Source organism: Aphelocoma coerulescens, chromosome 2 (assembly GCF_041296385.1).
Source record: "Aphelocoma coerulescens isolate FSJ_1873_10779 chromosome 2, UR_Acoe_1.0, whole genome shotgun sequence".
Classification (NCBI taxonomy): domain Eukaryota; kingdom Metazoa; phylum Chordata; class Aves; order Passeriformes; family Corvidae; genus Aphelocoma; species Aphelocoma coerulescens.
Genome location: NC_091015.1, coordinates 42,637,468 through 42,658,273, shown reverse-complemented (window position 1 = coordinate 42,658,273; position 20,806 = coordinate 42,637,468). Strand labels below are relative to the sequence as shown.

General features: G+C 45.0%; 3 protein-coding genes across 10 annotated transcripts in view; all 3 read left to right on the top strand.

Annotated features, from left to right (window-relative positions):
• HOXA5 (homeobox A5) overlaps positions 1–87 on the top strand; it is a 2,933-nt gene extending 2,846 nt beyond the window's left edge. Inside the window, exon 2 of the mRNA XM_069007176.1 lies at positions 1–87. This exon is cut by the window's left edge and continues 1,010 nt beyond it. The gene's annotated coding sequence lies outside the window, so the exon portion shown is untranslated.
• HOXA3 (homeobox A3) overlaps positions 1–20,806 on the top strand; it is a 45,054-nt gene that overhangs the window by 10,992 nt on the left and 13,256 nt on the right. Inside the window, exons 2-4 of one of the 8 annotated variants that reach the window (XM_069007161.1) lie at positions 983–1,087; positions 14,984–15,168; positions 19,057–19,138. The gene's annotated coding sequence lies outside the window, so the exon portion shown is untranslated. The other 7 variants (XM_069007162.1, XM_069007164.1, XM_069007163.1 and 4 more) reach the window with 7 other exon arrangements.
• HOXA4 (homeobox A4) lies at positions 11,110–13,080 on the top strand. The gene is made up of 2 exons (XM_069007175.1): positions 11,110–11,747; positions 12,289–13,080. The coding sequence occupies exons 1-2, from the start codon at positions 11,168–11,170 to the stop codon at positions 12,615–12,617; spliced, it is 909 nt and encodes a 302-aa protein (XP_068863276.1). The 5' UTR covers positions 11,110–11,167; the 3' UTR covers positions 12,618–13,080.

Genomic DNA, 20,806 nt, shown 5'->3' with positions numbered 1-20,806 from the left:
TTTTTTTATTATTATTATTATTATTATTTGTTTTTAAAAAAACCTGACTGGAAATCAACAAAAAAATAAACTTTCTATTGTAAAGTTTTTGTGATCTGGTTTGTGCAAAGCAAGAAGTTGTGCTTCCTGATTTGCCTCTGAAAAAAAAAAAAAAAATTAGCCCGTGCAGAGTTTGTTATGCTATTTTACCTGGCTCCTGCTGCACGTTGCAAATGGTGGATGCTGCAATTGTCCGCTATCAGTATTTTTAATTGAAAGTTTGACCATAAGTTCTTCCTTGCTTGTTTCTCGCTAGGTGGAAAGCTGCATCGCAGGACCACAATCAACATCCTTTGTGGCTGAATCAACTGTTAGCTGTTTGCTGATGGTTAAAATTTAAAAAACAAAACAAAACAAAACAAAAAACCCAAACCCCAAAACATGTGCTTTGTTAAAATATGCTGCGAGCTCCAGGGTGTGTTTGCATCGCTCTAGAATTTCTCCTGTGGTTTCATTAAGTATATTTCGGGACAACCATGTCCAAGCCCTCTGCGTCTATTAGTAACCCTCTCTAGCCACATTCCCACTCTTCACCCTTTAAAGATTTTTGGTTTTCTTCGCTACAATTAGTTTGCTATAAACGTAATGTTACTTACCCCATCAGAGCTTGAATGGTTAACTCTTCTGAGCTTCTAAGAGCAACTAAAGATTTGCACATTTACTGACTGGTTACATTGATGCCTTCCCTTAAAAGTTATAAAACAGTAAACTTTATAAGCCCCAGTTCCGGCTATATGACATTTGGGTGCCAAATGAATAGGGTTTTGTCTATGAATTAGATCGTAAAATCATCCATAGCACAGACAGATAGGCTCACTGGCTATAAAAAGTCACGTGGTGCCATTAAAGTAAGTTTTATGGTTTTGGGGAGTTGACATCCAACATTATATACCACATAACATATAATCTCACTGACGCTGGACTTCATTTGACTCTTTTGCAGGCTACGTGTGCCTCCTGGCCATTCAAATTGTCAGGTTTAGGGACAGAAGTATCCAAACCACAAGTTCTCAGTACTATGTGAAAAATGGCTCCTTGCAAGTCAAAGGTAAGTTTTGTGCACAAGTTCCTTAAAGTTTATTTGTACAGTGGGGAAGCCGAGGCTCCTGCTCGCTCTCGCTGCCTCTCGCCTTTCTCTTTCTTTCTCTTTCTCTTTCCCTTCCTCTCTGCCTGGAGGTTTTCAGGACGGTCCCACCGAGCCTGAGAGGCAGGATCAAGCACTAATGATCCAGGTTGTGCTGCAAATACCTCCCCCCCATCCCTTCACTCGCAGCAGCTAGCTCTCTATTTTAACGATCAAATCAAAGTAAACCACAATAAGCGACTTTGGCAGAGATGGATTTTGGGGCCTAGCTTTAATCACTTTGACTACCACAGAAGATAATTACTTCCTTTGCTCCAATAGACTCTCCAAGTTTGGAGAGGTTTTGTTTAGCAAAGAGTAGTTACTGCAGGCGATTAAAAAAAGGGGGAAACAAAATAGATTGGGCTCGATATTATCTGGGCAGCATCTAATGTAGGCATGATAGAGTTGGAGGCGTGATGATATGGTAATAATCTTTGGATTGGAGAAATATGTTGCAAATCAGAGCCAGTATTAAAATAGCACAGACTGTATTGGACCGCTTAGATACATATTTTCTGCACTGGGTTGTGCAGAAAGCTTTAGCTGTGTGTATATGTACATCTGCGGGTGTGTAGTGTGTTTTGGGGATGCGCATTCATAACGCTGCTGTAACTTTTTCCTGATTCTATATGGAATTGCATAAATATAAATATATTTAAATTATATGCGTGTGTGCCTGCATGTACAAATCAGTGTGTGTGTCTGTGTAAAGCCGTGCACATGCATATATGTGTCTCATATTGGTGTATTCATGGATACAAAGGGTGTGTACGTGTGTGTACATATATATGTTCCTGTGACTTCCTTTTTTTTTTCTTTTAAAGCGAACCAATTGACTGTAACTTGTAGCATTAATACAAGAGACTACAGGTCATTAGAGTACTGCAAATTATGAAATACGGGCTTGGTTTATTGAAGATTGTAAATATCCCCCTAGCTCTGCTCTCTCCCTTTCTGCCTTATATTGCTGGCTGCCATTGTTGGGTAGGCCCCAGCTGCGTGTTTACTTCAACATTCTTTTTATTTAAGTGGACTGTTCTCACTAGAGTGTGATTACTCAGCAATAAACTTTATGGCCGGATTTAACTTCAGTCTTTGAATTTCCAGGACTTGAATGAAAGGGTGAAAGGAACTCTATCTTTCTCTGGGTAACATTAAGGCCTGATCCTTATCCTCAGAGCTGTTACTTTGGCAAGTGATCTCGGGGGGTGCAAACAGACTAGTCAGGAGCTAGGGCAGAATTTTGAGAATTGCTATCTATCTATCTATCTATCTATCTATCTATCTATCTATCTACCTACCTACCTACCTACCTACCTACCTACCTCTCCAAACCAGCTGTGGCTATCTTTCTCTGCACAGGTTTGGAGTAACATTGATTCAGCAGATTGCACTGTTTTCCTTTGTGTGTCATAAAGTCGGGTTTGCAAAAGAATGGGGTGGTTTGATGTGAGAGATGGGCTTTGTTTTATTTTGCTAGTGCTATGCCATTTGAATATTGTGGTTTAGGCTGCTTTTGCTACTGTGAGCAAAAATGGGAGAAAGGTGCAGGGTTTTTAGGAGGGCAAGGTTGTTGTGTACCTCTCCAAGATCTGCATATTTCTGGCTGATTCCTATTTTTAATTTACTTGTCTTTAAAGAAATGGTAGTATCTAAGGTAGGTTCATCCCAAAGAGCTCAGTTTTAAGAACATTTATTATTTAAAGTCAACCCTCGTGGAAGATAAATAGTCTGATGCCTTTGTGTCTGTCGATCCTTCCTATCAACACTAAACAAACACATCTGCCTATATTTCATATTAAAAAAAAAAGAGAAAGTCTTTAAAAGAGCATATCCAAATGCACATTTGAAAATCATTTCCTTATAAACAGCTGGAGATTTTATAGCACTCTAGTTGACACATTTTCGTCAATAGGAATATCAGAAAGTTATATATTATAGGCGTGTATTATATTATACTATATGCCATAAAATTTTATAGTTTGAGGCAAGGCATGAAAAACACTTTAAAGTTTGGTCTTCATTTATACATGGGTCCTTTTCCAAAGAAAACTCTTTGCCTGTAAACGGGAATTATACTAGACACAAACAGCTCATGATTACTCAGTATTCAACAACACTGCGCTATTTGAATTAACTGGTGAATATATAAGCATGCACGGACACCCGTTTGACTAATATTTGAGGATCCTGGAAAATCCTGGATTGTAATTTTTCATTGTCTAGAGTGAAAAGATTTGCTACCATGTATTTTCCACATTTTTGAATGTGGCTTCTGGACCATATCCCACACAATACAATGTACAGACGTTCAAGAACTACGGAAAAGAAAAATATCCCTAAGTCCAGAAGCGTATAAACCCGCCTGTACTGCAAGAAACACTAACAACAAAAGAAAGTTAGCTAGAAATGACAACTTCACCATGTTTCTGGCCCTACCCTATCCTAAGCATCACAGTTGAAACCATTCAAACGCAGAAATGCATTAAGATTTCTTAATACGCTTTGAAATTTGAAATTTGAAATTCAAACGAGCCCAGGCTGCCGAACTCTGTGAAAATAGTCCCAGGTCCGAATTGTTTTCTGAGGGAAAATGTCATGGAGAATTATCACTTGGAATCAAGAGAGAGGTTTTATCTGCACATGTTATTTTTCTGATGTGTTTAGGGGATTAATAAGTGCACGTTTTTTCTAGTTTAGGAATGGCAAGTTGCGTTCGGCAATTTGAAATACAGTTTACCTAATCCTTTGAAAGAAATACTTGCGTGTAGTGTCTCCTGTCTAAGCGTAAGGCCAATTAAAGATTAGGCAGCTCTCTTAATGTGTGGAACCAGTGACTTTGCAAGACATAACTTTCTCTAAACCAGAATTATAACAATCCAATGGAAAGTCATCCGTAAATTACAGCTCTGCAGCCTTGTCTAAACCATGCAAACGCCCTAATTTCAGAACATTACAGGGAAATTATTATTCTGCCATTTCCTTACATTTAATAAGTGTGTATCTGTGGAAGGGTGACAATAGAGGAGTTTGCAATCTGCTCCATGGGAAATTGAATGGAACTGATCATGAGGGGGGGATCAGAAGGTTTCGATTTCAAACCCTGAATATGGGAGCAATGCCCCTTCCCTCCCCGCAAATACAGATTTAACGCATTTAGAGCAGACACAAGTAAATCTCCTGACTAGGTTAAGATGTCGTTGGCTTTCTTAGTTCTTTCTCTTTCCTGCCCTCAAAATCTCCCCGATTTGAGGTTAGGGTTACTAGCTAGAGCAGAAAACCACAGTTCCCACAGTCGTCTGGTCATCTTTGAAAATATTATGCCTTTCAAATTAAAGCATCTTCACTAATGTCTCTCTGGAAGGCAAATACTCATGGACCACCCCAGTCACATGTTCCTGTAGCTACGCGCACAAACAATATCAAATCTGACACAGAGAGTGTGCAAAATTTGCATGGATTTTGCCTTTTAACATGCAAAAGGAATCTTTTCTATATCCCCTCCCCCCCAAAAATGTCTTTTCAATAATAATATTTGCTATGAAGGTTATTGGGTAATTATTGCAATTTTGTGGAACAGTCCTTGCTTGAGGTGAAGTCTGTCTCCGGATAATAAATGGCAGCCCGTGCAGTTCACTGCCAGGTTAAGTAAATGCAGAAAAGATAAATCTGCACACCCTAGGAATCACCAGCAGAGCTCGCTTTAGACCAAGTTCACAGTCAACTCGTTTGCCTAGACAAGGCTTCGCAAACAATTAGAGTTGTTTCTTTATGTTTAAATCAAGGAGAAATGACTAAAACCCTTCAGCAGAGAGCTGCAGCTTTTCCCCCAACGCTCGTCGCTCCGTTCCTTCCAACCTCACGCCCAGAACTTACCGAGCATTTCACCTGCAATTGTAACCATATAGCGCCTTTGAGTAACAGGCTTCCCTCCAACGCTGCCGAAAGGCTGTGCAAACTGATCTAACAGCATGTTACAAAGCTGCGAGATTAAGAAAAAGAAAAAAAATAATTAAAAATGCAAAAGTATCCGATTTCTCAACAGCAAGAAGAAGAAGAAAAAAGCGCCCTTAGAAAGCTGGGGGAAACGGCAGAAGTATTGAAACAAACAGTGCGAGTCTCTTACTCCTAAAAGAAGCTGCATAGCTTTTGTATATCTTTGTGGTTAAGGGCGTTACAACTGCAGGTCAAAAAGTTGAGGGTCAAAAGTTTACGTTTTGCACCACTCTTAGTCATTCGCCCAGACAGAGTTTGATGTCAATGTTATAGCCGAGATCTTGACTATCAGCACAAAAGATAAAATAGCTTTGAGTTACGTGTGTATCACAGTATGGACTCCAGGTGAACCCTACTGGCTGAATGACCTCAATTACCGAGGAAAGGATAGAAAATTCCTCTTTTCAAGAGTAATACACGTTGTATTTCATCTTGAATTATCAGCCACATTTGTGTCTGAATACCTCGGGTTCAGCCGCGGCAGGTAAACACGCGTGTTACCCCCACAGAAGACACTGATGTTGCCTCCTCCAAAAGTCAGGTAGCAAAATGCCTCACCCTTGTTTATTATATAATAACCTGCTCTAAGAGGTTTAATGTTAAGCCTTCTCACTTTGCAAAATGGCAGGAAGATAAGATAGGAGCGAAGCTATTAACGCGTGTATTGATCCTAGCCGCGTCTTTGTTTTTGCTCTCATTTCTGTAGCGACCGCTAAACTGTGCTTAAACAGGACATGCCGGAGATAATACGGGCTATATATTTGGTCCGAAGGACCTCGTTTAAAATGAGGAGCGGTGGAGCCGTGTTGCGATACCCATGGAAATATTACAGAGAAGCTGGCGCCCTGCGCCTCTCCGTGTTTTGGAGGGTTCTCACAGCCTTCTGGAATTATCCGGGGTGACAGTTCCCAGCGAACTGGGAGTAGGACGCGTTGTTTTTCCTCTCGCCACCCACCCCTCTTCATTCCTCCAAGAGAAAGTTTAGCGGAATTTCTTAGCGCAGAGAGATTCCCACATTGCTGGGATTTTTTGTTCCCAGTGCCGCCTCTGAGTGAAAGCTTCAGCTCCTTGGTTAGACGTGTCTGCAGGGAGACCTAGCCAATATTGGTCGAGCAACTTCATTCTGGAGGACATAATCGCGATTCAGCTTGAAATTTCAAGGCTGAGGGGTCGGTGGAAATGGGAAAGGCTATTCCCAAATAGCCATAATCAGACCTGAAAGGTGTGAAGGAGGGGACAGTGCGACAAGGAAATCCGAGAAAGAGCACACCTCACCCCCAACTACGCATTGCTGCCTTTCCACCCCCAAGGCAGCAGCCTAAACCGGCCTCTGTGTAACTGGTACGCGTGAATTATTCGCCAGAGACACAGCTGGATCGTGGCAGGCGAGCGCTGTATCTTGGGAACAAGTACGCGAGAGGTTAGATATCAGATTAGCCAAAGTGATTATCGGAGATTGTGCCTAAAGTACCTGCTGAAGCCTGGAAAGTGTGTAATGCAAGTGTTTGCTCGGCGTGTAGACGCTGTTCACAAGTTGTTGCTGCTGCTCACTTGTAGCGAGCCCTGGTACTGCACGTTTAGGGAGCCTGCCCGCTCTGGAGATAGTATATAACCTTTCACATGCAGACTATTTATTTGGTGTAAGAGAGAAGCCTGATAACAAGCTAAAAACCGTAGCCAAATATCTATTTTGTTAGAGAATAGCAGGCGGATTGTTTCCAAGAATAACAATGCGTCTTTGATATACCCAGAATGAAAGCTGTTACTATAATCGGCTTACTCAAGAGTAGGTGACAGAAATCCATTTACTTCCTCACTAAAACAATTAGTGGTCCGGATTCCGTATTTTAAATCTGGTTTAGAATAAAAATATCAATGAGAATAATTTCAAAGAAGTTGACGCCGCGACTTATATACATATGGACTCTTTTCAATTATTGCTTAAATTGTTCCCCCCCTCCAAAAAAAAAAAAAAAAAAAAAAAAAAAAGAAAGAAAGAAAAAAAAAAGGCAACAGGCTAGAACAGAACAGTTAATAATATGAGACGAACTCTTTCTGTCCTTTCACTCTCTGCATTCAGTACGCTGCTCTCTGGCGTGGAAGGTCTGCTCAAAAGACCATTCATTTAAAATCCGGGCACAAATCACATTTTACGTGTGTTTATTTAAGCGCACCAGGACAGAGTGAGCAAATCCCGCCAACTATCCCGTTGTTAAGAGGAGCCCCAGTGCCAGGGAAACCACCGCTTTTACTAAATGCTGAACTTGGGGCAAAAATGCCAACATTGCCCCGGCAGCGCCTATCGGGAAGGACGCTCTCGTCCGCGGAGGCAGGAGCAGCTTCGGGGCTGCATCATTCCCAGGAACAAAGAAATTAATACAGTCGATACATTCCATAACGTTTACATTTTCCCTCGATTTTTTTCTTATTTTTCTCTTAGAAGTAGTGACCTGGGCAAAGCACCCTGCTATCTAAAAGACACTGTTATAGACCTTTTAGAAAAACTAAGTCCAAGGCCGAGGTGAACTTCAGGTCACCGCGTCTAACAAATATGAAAATGTCGCCTGGTGAAGGGCACGCCTTGTTATTTAACAAAGACTGTCAATGTGTAAGATTAATAAGAAACAAAATGCACACGGTGTCACTTTTCGGTCACTTTGAAACTTGGGACAGCCTCGCATTCAAGAGGGGAAAGCTGGGACTAAATATATTCAAAATGGTTCAAATCAAAGTCAAGCCAGGCTGCTAGTGCGATTCTTCCTCCTCCTACCGCTCTCGGTGGAGGATGCCCGGCAAGGCGAGAGGTTGACTTGACTTACTATTATTATTACTATTATTATTATTATTATTACTACTACTATTATTATTATTATTGCTGTTGTTATTATTCTTTTCTCTTTCGTGGTAATTACGTTTTAGCTGCGTATGTGGAGGGTAGCAGGAATGCTTGTCTGTTTCACCAGAAAAAGAGGGATCCCCTTTTCCCCCCTCTTTCGGTATGTATTGAGTTGCCTCTTCTTGGTGCATGAGCATTTACTCTCTCCCTCTCAACTTAATTCCAGTGCTGTCCCCATCTTGTTCTCGGCCAGCCTCGGCCAGGAAACTCTCGCTTCTTTATAAATTGATTGAAGTCTCCTTCTCCAGTGAAATCGAGCCTTTAGTCCTTCTGGTAAAATAAGGGAGCTGGCCTATTTAATCCTATCTTTTTCTTTCTTTGAGAACTTAGGGTGATGGTACAAGTTTGTTAAAGGGAAGTACTGGGGGGAAAAAGGGGTTTCAGATTGTTTATTGCAGCCATAAATCTTGCAGTAAAATGTCGAAATGGCCGTGTGCAAGATAACACTTGGTGGTCTTGGCTGGGTTCTTGTTTATGATAACAAAACCACAAAGACACGGAACAGGCCTTTTGGAGGTCCTGCCTCAGCACATCTTCGCAGACTAATAGAACCACACGAAAAAGCCAGACTTGAGCTGAGTAGCTCAGGTCACCTTGCAGATTTACACTCGTATACAAAACTGAGTCCTTCTCTCTGTAACCAAGCGCCAGAGCCCCACCGTAGAAAGAGGCACGATGAAACTTTGAGATCTAATCACAGTAAATAATATGAAGCAGAGCTCGGTCAACTCTCCCAATATAACGCTGAGCTTACAAACCGAGACAACACTTTTCGTTGTGTTTTACTGTGGCGTGGGAACACAGCAGCCCGCTGTAGTGCTCCGGCCAGAGTGCCTCAGGACTTATGCCGAGGATAATATTTACGATACCCCAGTGTAATTCATCTGGTGCTAGCCGGCAGGTATTTGTATGTATGCGTCTCTGTGTGTGCATGTATCTCTTTACGCCGGGAAAATGCTATCGTGGTGGATTGCTTCGGCAATCTTTTGGTTTTTACAGTCATAGAGATGGGACCTTTTTTTCTTTTAGGAAATAGGTTGCTGTTGTTTCGTTGTTGTGGTTGTTTTGAATATAAATAAAACAATCTCCCCTTTTCTGTCAAACGTGTGCTGTTGAACAGTTGCGGCTGTCTCTGTGTGCAGCCGCGTGTGTGTAACCGCATTTCCTCTCCACGCAGAGTAAATAGAGAAACTTATCTATACGCCAGTTAGAGTTCCATAGATGTGCTGTTGGAAATGAGTAAGTAAATGTGTTTTAACTCTCTTTACAAATTAGACATTCGATAGTAGGAGGAAATGAGTGATTGTTTAGATAAGTATCCCAGTATACCCAAGTGCTGGAAATGTTCTAACATATTACGAGCCGCATGCAATGTGCATGCCTGTGTGTCTCTGGATAAAATATAAATCGATACGATGTGTGTCTTGTTAGATAGAATATATATTCAAATAGAATTTTATTGCATGTATCCATTATCTATAAAACTGCAAAAGACAATAATCTGAATTTAAACCTGGGTAACTGTTAATGTAATATCTTTAGGAGGGTAAGATCTAAACCGTATCATATTTACGCTTGATATATTAGAAGTATTTTCTCATACTAGCAGATGAGATTAGCCACTCAGCAATTATATTCTCTAAGAGTGCGGTAAATATTTCTATGTGTTTATATGCTTTCCTGTAAAGATGAAAAAAATAATCCGAAAAGTTCGCGCCTACTCCAAATGTGGCAGACTAGCTGACGTTCAATAAGCATTTTTTCCCCCCTTAGAATAAGAGCGTAATTAGTTTAACCATCAAATTTCAATTACCTAAGGTCAGGGCGGTTGCCTAGTTTCCCCCTGAGCTGCAAATACCGTTAACAGTCTCAGTTTTAACAACCTAGAAGTGCCCGAGTGCCCTCGCCCTCCTACACCAGGGTTTGTGAGTTACTTCTGCCAAGGCGCTAGCGTTTTTACATGGAAGTGAAAATTAAGAAATAAACCCAAGACGAGGCATGCCGAACCAAGGGACTTAAATTCGCAGTTCAGAAAGCTCTCCTCCGCGGGGAGGGATGCTCACAGTGAGCCCTGCAATCGCCGGTAGGAAGTGTTTGATATCGTCGTGTCCGTCTTCCCCTCTCCCTTCCCCCTCTGTCCCCCGTTATTTTCAGGCTCGCTCTATGCCTCACACCCCGCCAGCCCCTCGATGACTCTCCTCGGCCTCCCCGCGACCTTCATTCTAACTTTTGCATCTATTCCTCCAATTAGCACAGCTTCAAAGGCGCAAAGGGCTGTCCCTGGAGCTCGCGGCTGCCCGCGGTCCGCAGCGGTGGGGCGCTGGGGACAGACCCAGGAGGGCGGCCGGTGGCCTGTGCCCGACAGCCGCTGCCGCCTTCTGCCTGCGCGCAGCCCCGGCGTTTGGAGATGGGCTTGTTTAAAAGGATTGTGCAACGCCTTGTGCAATGCCTGCCTCCCTCTGGATCACGCAGCTGGGCTGCGCTCTGCTTCCTCGCCCCGCTTCCTACACTCTCCCACGGGAGAGCGAAGACACAAAAAGTGCTGGGGCGGGCGGGGTGGGTGGGACACTGTCAAAGCCGGATTAGTTTTATCTCGCTTGACACCGCGACTGCTGGACGCGGCCCGGGTCGGCGAGCGGGAGGAGCCGGGGATGCTGGTGAGGAGAGGACGCGGGGCGCTCCCTGGCCAGGCAGCCGCCGCCCGTGGGGGAGGCGCGGTCCCCGCGGAGGGTCCGCGGGCGCGGAGCTGCCCTGCGGCCGCTCGTCCCTCTTCCATTTCCTGATCCGGGGTCCGCGGCCCCGCGCGGTAATTGGCGCTGGCGGTCAGGTGGTGGCGGGGCGGCGGGGGGTGCGGGTGTGTGTGTGCGCGGGTGTGTGTTTGTGTGTGTTGTAGGCTCTCCAGGGGTGGGAAGAGAGGAAGGGAGGGGAGTGCAGCGGGGAAGGGGGGGGAAGGGCTGGAGGCCCAAACTTTGGCAGCGGCAGCACTTGACAGCAGCGGGAGGGGGAGAGGGAGGGAAGGGAGGGAGGGGGGGGGGGAAGGGGAGGGGCCTCGCCGAGCCCAGAAAAACGACAACGCGAGAAAAATTAGTATTTTTGCACTTCACAAATTAATGACCATGAGTTCGTTTTTGATAAACTCCAACTACATCGAGCCCAAATTCCCTCCCTGCGAGGAATACACGCAGCACAGCGGCAGCGCCGGTAGCTCCGCCAGCTACCACCCTCACCACTCGCACCCGCACGGTCCGCCGCCGCCGCCGCCGCACCTGCACGCCGCGCACCCGGGCCCGGCGCTGCCCGAGTACTTCCCGCGGCAGCGCCGGGAACCGGGCTACCAGGCTCCCGCGGCGCCGCCGGGGCCGCCGGGGCCGCCTCCCGAGGCGCTCTACCCCGCGCAGGCACCCTCCTACCCCCAGGCGCCCTACAGCTACAGCAGCGCCGGCAGCGCCGCCCCGGGCCCCGAGCAGCCGCCCCCGGGCGCCTCGCCGCCGCCGCCCGCCAAGGGCCACCCCGGCCCGCCCCAGCCCCTGCTCCCAGGCCATGCCCTGCAGCGCCGCTGCGAAGCAGCCCCCGCCGCCGGGGCCGGCACCGGGCCCGCCTGTCCTCTGCTGCCCGACAAGAGTCTGCCCGGGTTGAAGGGGAAGGAGCCGGTGGTCTACCCCTGGATGAAGAAGATCCATGTGAGCACGGGTGAGTTGCCCTTGCCAGGGGGAGGTGGGGAAGCGCCTGCAGAGGAGGGAAGGGGGGAGGGTGCTCCCGGGGCCGGGATGGGTCGTTGCGTGTGTGGCTTTTTTTCCCTCCTTCTCCCTCCGCGTTTCCTAATAGGAAAAAAAGAAAAAAAGAAAGAGAGAGAGGAAAAAAAAAAAAAAAAGAGAGAAAAAAAAAGAAAAAAGTGAGAAACCTTTTGTATCCGGGGTCCTTTATCAAAAGATTTACGAGACGCCAAACTGTTAGGGCAGTAATTATAGCCCCCATAAATTTAATTGCCCTGCAGTGGCTCTGGGCCATGTGTCTTTGAAGCTTTTCTTCTAACCCAAATGCCCATCACCATTTTTTATTGCTCCTCGATTGTCCCCACTGTCGATAGGCTGTGAAACAATTTTTCTTGCCGTTTATGTATCTTATGTGAACCCGGTGTCAAGTTATTATATAATGATTATGTTCCATCCCTTCCCCTCTCCTTCTTTCCCCTCCGCGTGTGTATCTGTGTGCCTGTGTGTGCACGTTTCAGTCAATCCCAATTACAACGGAGGGGAGCCCAAGAGGTCTCGCACTGCCTACACCAGACAGCAGGTCCTGGAGCTGGAGAAGGAGTTTCACTTCAACCGCTACCTGACCAGAAGGCGACGCATCGAGATCGCGCACACCCTCTGCCTCTCCGAGCGCCAGGTCAAAATCTGGTTCCAGAACAGGCGCATGAAGTGGAAGAAAGACCATAAACTGCCTAACACAAAGATGCGCTCCTCAAACCAGTCCACACTGAGCCAGCAGTCCAAAGCACAGACACAGGGCCATCCCCATCCGCTCGATGGGGCTACACCCAACGCAGCCGCGCTATAAATACGGTTTTTGGTTTGAGTCTTTTTGTTGGTTTTTGGTTGGTTTTTTGTTTGTTTGTTTTTTGGGTTTTTTTAAAAAATATATATATTTACCTATCTATTGGGGTTTTCAAGCTGCCTCGAGGTGGAGGCTGGCCTTTTGGACCAAACTGTGTAAAACAAAACAGGAGCAGAAAAGGAAGATGAGACGTGTCCAAGAACGGGCACATGTTTAAACCAAAACCCGGACGATTGTCTACATTGTATATAGATAATGGTTCCATGCCCATCATTTTTTTCTATTTATGGAAACGCTCTCTTGCCCTCGGTGTAAGAGAGGGCTGGATGCTGTCATGGACAAATTCTCTGTACCTAAGACGGACTCTTTTTCTTTTTTCTTTTTTTTCTTTTTTTTTTTTTTTTTATATTTCTTTTTTGTTTTAGGGAACATTTTAAAAATAAAAAAACCCAACATTTAAAGCAAAGAGCTTGTGAGACGCTTGTGTAAGGCATTGACTTGAATAGCGCTGTTTTGTGGTGTGTTCATGGATTCCTCTGTGCGTGCTTGTGTGTGTGATGGTGCACAGGCACGTATACACACAGACCAACATGGGAGAGAACGAACACGTCCACAAGAGGTTAAAGACTTATGAAAAAGTCCCCTTACGTTGTCTAAAGGAAAATGTTTTATGTATCAAAGGTAACTTAACTGGTTTTAAGTGTAGCCCCCTCAGTAGCTGTGATCTATTAGTTTTTCTCCACATTCCCTATTGCATTTATTTAAAGAAATATTGCTATAAAGGCTGTTGCTGTCTTCATATTTGGCACCGTCTAAATAGTTTGGGTACATGTACAATTTGTGGATTTTTGGTGTAATGTATAACAGTGCCAAATGCTAGTAATAAAGATTATTCTGTACAAAAGAATTAAATGCTTGAAACACAAGTCCACTATGTGCTGTTTCGTCCACCTTGTGCTTGGCTGGTGTTGGCATCAGGAATGGAAAACAACAGTTTAATGCATTGTTTTAACTTGGATTCATCTTGTCAATAAGGTAATGGTTATTTTAAATGTGATGAAAAACGTCCTGACTCCTACATGTCTGGCTGGGAAAAATTGTGTCGCAGAACGAGGAAGGGTCTTGCTTCATTGTATAGGTGAGTGGTGCTCTCTTTAGCTGACTTAGAATGAGTCTGACTCCACTGATGGCCGTGCAACTGTTTTCAGCTGCCTGACAAGAGAAACTGTGCATCTTCTGGGAGCCAATAAGCTCCCATGCCGTGATAACACTTTAAATCTTTAGCCAGTCGTGATTTATTCGTTCATTTTCACCTGATTATGATTTCTTAGCTGGCTAGCCCTGTTTAAGGGGAATACAAGAACAGTAATCTAAACTTTCTTTTTAAGCTGGCTTTTCTGTTTCTATTTGTTTTGTTTTGTTTTGTTTTGAGATTATTTCGAAATGTGTTCGGAAAGCCTCGGTAGACACATGAATTTGTATACAACTCATGAGGCTTATTTGATCGAGATTGTCACAACTACTGTGGCAAAATGGGATTCAACTGGTTCCAGCTCAGCCTGTGCATCTTGCTGCTTCCAGGCAGCTAAGGAGTTCAGGCAAAGCAGGGCTGCTAACAGAGAGCCCTGCTTGGGGCTTTCACAACACGGTATAGCACTGAGCTGAGTAGGAAAAGTCTTGGAAAGGAGCTCAAGTGCTAGTAAATCTTCCAGGGAAGGCCTGAAGGCCAATATTTATTTACTTACCCAAATACATACAAGATGGATTCTTGGAATCAGTGCTTGTCCTCACGTGAGGCCACCAGGACCAGGGGCATCATCACCCCTGGTTGAGGTAGCACCAGGCTCCAAAGGCGGTACCAGCATCGTTGCTTAGCCATGGAATATGGACCATCCCAGAGAAAAATGTAACGTGCCACTGGCAGAACACGTTCAGCATCAGGGAGGTGGCGGCTGTAAATACCCTCAGCAAACACTGCTGTCCCCATACCTGACCAAGGAGCAGGCCTGAAAAGCACATTTCTGCTCACATATTGCTGTTTACTAAATCCTGAGTAGTCAGTTGTCGCCTTATAAATGGAAAAATATGTAGCTGTATGTGAGGTAACTATTATCCACAAATATGTAACTCTTCATTTGGTTTATTGTAGAGAATCCCTTAACATATTTAGAGCCAAAATTAGCACAACTGAGCAAAATTCCAGCTGAAATGTATTAATTGGCAGTGCAGGATTTCTTTAGTGTGCAGCCTATGTGTATCAACCTGGTTTGCTCCCATTGTAAAGAGAAATGAAATCACGCTGCAAATAGCAATTTTAGCGAGAATCATTAATCACCTCCTACAATAAATACTTCTTTGTAATTCAACAGCGGTTCTGAAAGGCATTCTCTTGGAAAAGTCTGTGAAGACGCAAAGGATTTTCCTGGGGGAAAAAAAAAGTGGTCATGTGTAAAGACACAGCATCTTGGCTGTCTGCTAAAAAAATGTACACTCTCTTGCTGGAGATTGAACTGTGGACTGCAAAATACCCCATGGCAGATTATCATCGTTTAAGGTAAATGCTCCTTCCGTCTTTTCCCCCCTCTGCCTGTGCTAGGAGCAGAATGCTGCTCCCCATCCAATACCTCCCCTCTTTACAATAACTTCAAAAATTACACCGTCCTGTTTAAATTCTCGCATTGTGCTCCCTTTGCTAAGGCAACCAGGAGTTCACCGAGAGGACAAATTTTCTATCCCATTAATTGTTTTTTTTAGAGGAGCAGACTGACCCTTCAAACCCTTGACCTTTAAAGACAGTATTCTTTTTAATCCGGCACTTGGACCTAAATGTCTCTTCCCCCCTCCCTCTCTCTCGATCTCCCGGTGTCTCTCACACACGAATTTATCTGCTCTGGCCACAAAGGAGAGTGCAGCCCAAAACGCTGGAAGTGGAAGTGTGTCAATATTTCAAAGAAAGAGCAAATCACCTCGGAGTCAATTTGCTGTCCGCAGGGAACGCCACTCGGTTAACCCCGGCACCCAGCTCCCCTCCACCCACCAAGAAAAATGCTCCTCTTCCAAGATCCCCCTCCTCGTTTCTCCTGCAAGCTCTTGCTATACCTGGTGTTTCATTACACGAGGAGCTGAACTGTGACAAGCGCCTTGTGGTATTTAATAACCAGGGCCATCCTGCATTGGGGGATTACGCAATGCTAGGATTTTTTGGTTTGCTCGGTTGGTTGGTTTTTAAATTTTTTTTTTCTTTTTTTTTTCTTTTTTTTTTTTTTTTTTCCAGGGTGCTTGCAGTCCCAGGTCTTCTTGCCCTGTGTTTGTAAACGAGAAGGGGTGGGGGGAGCCCTCACACAGGCAGAGATCCTGACAGGCTTGCCGTGAAACTCCAGCTCTCCCCGGCCCCCCCCGTCTCGCGTCGGGGCCGTGTTCGGGCAGCCCGAGCTCGCCCGCCGTTCCCGCACCTCCGCCCGAGCCGGCCGGGCGGCGCGGCCGCGGGACCCGCACGTCACGTCCCCGAGGAGGCGGAGGCTCTTGCCATGTCCGCAGCCTCATGGCCTGGCCGGGCCGCGCCGGGGTGGGACTCCGGGGTGTCGCTCCAGGGCTGTCCCCTCCGGCGGGGTGCTGCGCGGGCGCCCAAGCCCTGCCCACGCGGGTCCCGGCGGGGTCGGGGCTCCCCGCGTGGGCAGGGGAAGCTCCGCGGCCGCCTCCCTCCGGCCCCGGGCAGCCCTACTGGCTCCGCCCGGGCCCGCGGACAGGCAGCACTCACCCGAGGAAGACGGCCCGTGGAATGCCGCCCTGATGCTCTCCCGTCCCCCTGCCAGCAGCGCATAGAGCCCCCTCCCCGCTGCAGACAATGACGATCTGGGGTCTACTGATTCATCTGGCGGGGGAGGGAGGGTGTAAAGCTGACCCAGCTCGCTGTGCAGAACGGGACAAACCGTTGTTAATAACGCCCCAGAGCCCTCCCTGGAAACTGAGGAGCTGTCAAAGGCAGTAGAGATTAGGGGACCCAAGTACGAGCATCCCTGCCCTCGCAGATAAAGGTGTTGCGTCTGTTCTGGGGGAGATATTGAAATTTTAATCTTTAGGGTCACGTGACTCATTAAATAATTAATGCAGATAGTCAGGAATGGATTTGTGGCCGTCAGTCCTCACTAGGAGTGATTCTCTCAGAAGTGAAACTCAACTCCTTATTACTGGAGTTTTTCTTTCTTTCTTTCTTTCTTTCTTTCTTTCTTTCTTTCTTTCTTTCTTTCTTTCTTTCTTTCTTTCTTTCTTTCTTTCTTTCTTTCTTTCTTTCTTTCTTTCTTTCTTTCTTTCTTTCTTTCTTTCTTTCTTTCTTTCTTTCTTTCTTTCTTTCTTTCTTTCTTTCTTTCTTTCTTTCTTTCTTTCTTTCTTTCTTTCTTTCTTTCTTTCTTTCTTTCTTTCTTTCTTTCTTTCTTTCTTTCTTTCTTTCTTTCTTTCTTTCTTTCTTTCTTTCTTGTTTTTTCCCCTTAAAAAAAAACCCCCACCTGATTTATCTTGAAAGATTCTAAACTTCTTAAGCAAGCAATAGGGTCTGTGTTGGTAAGTAGGTAGTGTGTATTTCTAGCTTGATGACTTTAATTGTTTGTGCTTGCTTTGTCTGCTGAGCATTTGCTTAACAAGTTTAATATTTAGAAATGTTAACTCTTTGTTTTAGCTGCCTTGTGGTCACATTACGGCTTTTAGTGATTAAGTGTTACGGAGGCAAACACACTTGATAATGTTCTAATTCACACTGTGGAAGGCTGGGTGCCACAGTGCAGGAGGACCTGCTTTGTTCAATTTTCTTGGCGTTAATAAATCACCGTCTCTTAATACAGGGCCAAAAAAGCAATGGAAAGGCAGTGAGCATTGCAAAGGAAAAGTCATGGGCGAATTTCTCTACGACTCATTAGTCTGAACGATTTATGTACGAACTTACAGTGCTGCAATGAATATTAGAGTTTGGGATAACAACAAATTTTTTTAAAAGTCATAGTTTTCGTAAAGTGCTTTATTGCTACTTAGCAACTCTTTCAAGAAACAGCATACTTTAAAGGACCGTGGCAGTGTAAAATATGGTAGCGTGACCTAATAGCTCCAAAATAAATAACAGAAAGTTACTGGCATCATTTTCAGGTACACGCTCCATATTTAACACGAGTGGGACAACCCAGTCACGGCACGCTTGATCGATGTTTATTGCTGTTTGTAACATGATTATTGATTACGGATCAAAACGGCTAAGGTATGACTATGAGCCTAAAATGCCAGGGGGTTCCCCCTGCACTGAAGCCGAGTGGAAGGAAAGGTAGAGCTTAGGATAACCCCAGGAAGCAGCGCCGGACTCCGTGATTGCAGTTCGAACTTTCCATTTTCTTTTGTGTTTGCCAGTAGATTTTAACAGTCAGCACTTGGAAATTTATGAGACAGCAATAAACAGTTTAGTAGGCTATTATTGCATGATTTTATGTAGACTGGAGTTCAACACCAAATTTAAAATTATTAGTGTAATTATGGAACTACTAAATTACCAAAGCAAAGTATCTGCTGGAAAAGTTCTCCCAAGACAGACTTAATATTTCCAGGGCTCAGATAACACCCTTCAGCAAGAACGGTGTTATTTAATTATTAGCATTTACATTTACTGACGATTGTAAGATGCATTAGACGGGTTTTATTAGCAAGACTGAATACAGGGGTACATTACTATGTGTGACAAATTCATATGTAAAAGTGATTCAGTAAGTGGCATGCAAATAATCTGACTATTGTCTTTTTGGACTGTGCAATAGTGTTTATTTTAGGGGAAAAGAAGCAGCCCGATTTTTTCCCCTCTGACAATGGCTTTCAGTGATGTTGGTTTTTTTCGTTGATTTTTTTTTTTTTTTAAGCATTTGGGCCCGATCCCGCTTCACTGAGGTCAATTGTTAGTCTCTCACTGAGCTTGCGGTGGCAGGATTGGGCCCCGACTAACCGTTTGAATAAAAGCCCAACCACAATACGCCCCGCATTTAAACTGGAACCCTTTCCGAGTTTAATTCAGTAGAGATGAACACCACGACTTGTGTTTAATGTCTGTTCTTGATTAAATGATCCTAAACAAAGGTTTCCCAGAGGAAAATAAAGCAGACGTTCATGTAACAAGAGTTAGGAATGACAATATTTCCAAACACTTGGAGACAGAAGGCATAGCTGTCTACGGGGAAAAAAAAAATTAAGGAAAAAACCCCAACCAAAACAACGGCACGCTTTTATTTCTCAGCTCCCCGTGCTCTTCACCCGGGTGGGAATCCACGTTCCTCGCGGGAGCCCGAGTCCTCTCCGTCCCCTCCCGCCCCTCTCCGGGCTCTCCCAGCGCACCCGGCAAACCATGTATTGCCAATGAAGGAGCAAAATACCTCCCCCTGCACTCCCCGGTAAGGCACTGTTTGTTGCTTGTTTTCAGGGAGCCCCGAAACGAAGCCGCTCGGCCAGGGCGGTGGAAGAAGCTGGGAGCGCCTCAGCCCAACCCTGCGCAGCTGGAGGAGGTAAGAGCCGGGCAGCGGCCGCTGCTTTTGCGCCCGTGGCAGCTGTAAGAATGCGATTTGCCTGGTACCTGCATGAAGAACAAGACTGCTGGAATGAGATTTTGTTGTTGTTGCGATAAATATTTAACCTAGCTGGAATTTTTTTTCTGGATTGGCTCTATTCATCTTCCATGGGTGGTGAATGCGCGTGTCTGGGCAGACAAAGAAGTGTACGGGACCTGAGTGATCGCCATCCTTATAAAGGCATTGGGGACAGGAAGGATGCAAAGTCATCTGAAGAGCGAAAGAGTTAGAAAATTTCTTTGTCCGTTCTTAGCTCCTTCCGAAATCAAAGGCACCAGGCGAGGGAGAGAGGGTTGGAGCCAATTCGGTGTTGAATGGCTGCTTATCGCGGCTTGTCTGTTCGCCTCCTCCTCGAGGAGTTCCGCAGCCAGTCCTGCAAACGAGAAGTGCGTGTGGGGATGTTAGAAAACCTGATTTTTGTCTGCGTGCATACAACAGAATGGCTCGCGAATAAATTTCGGGTATTTGTCCATCCTGGCCTGCTTTGCACTCAGTGGAGGTCGGTGTCTGGTGGTTCGGAGTTGCTGAAGTCCTTGAAGTGCTTGGTCCTTGGGCAGGAGAAAAGAAATGCTTTCCATAGTGACAATGTTTTTATGCCGCCGTCGAGAGGGGAGGATTACATAGAATTAGCTCAAATTCCTGCTAGATTTACCTGCTTCTTTTTGGATGTTGATGTACAATTAGTGTATTTTACTACCTTTTAAAAGCGGCCATAAATTACAGGACTACAAGGGCTCTTTGTGTTGGCTTAATGAGCTGCTTAAATCTTAACTACAAAAAGGCGCTGCAAATGTCTATTCACGCTTGTGTTCGGAAATTGAAAGCGAAAACACGGTGCGAAGGAACCTTCCTCCGGTGGCATGTACCCACAACATTGCGGGCAGAGATATTTGGGATTCCTTAACGGACCCAACACCGGCAGACTCAGCTGACTCTGAGCAGAACTTCTCACACAAGGGCACAGTCGATAACGCTGCTCTTTTTATCTACTTGGAAATGATCAAAGACCAACTTTATCAGACGCACGGATGTAGGTAAACAGCTCTGCGTCCCAGCAGATTGCAAATCTTTCGAGGTAGCGAGGAAATAAGTACTTAAATCGTACGGATGATTCCCATTTCATCTCCACGCGGGAGTGATAGGCACACCTCTTACCAACTGGCATAAAAGTAAACTTGAAGCACAGTAAAAATTCTAAATCTAATTATACTGGTGGTAACTTTAAATAGCATTAATGCCAAGAGTGGCTATTAATGGCAGAACGGGCACAAAGGGTCTCCCTTAATGAAGGCACGTTATGAACTCAGATCTGTTTGTTGTTACTGAGGCTGGAATTTAAACTCAGCTCGAAGCCATGTGTATAAAGCACAGAAAAATCAGTAGCAGACCTACTGATAAACTCAACATTTTTCTACTAGAAACAGTCTTTCGGGTCTCCAAATCATCAAGGTAATAAAACACAACGTTGAGTGTCCAGGAATAGGAGCAAAGCAATAAATAGGGTGGTGAGGAAAGTTTAGCTCCTGCAACTCGCAAGATCATTTGAATTTGTATCTGAAAGCTCGTGATCACGCTACTAGAGCAAGGAAAACTTTCTCCAAATTC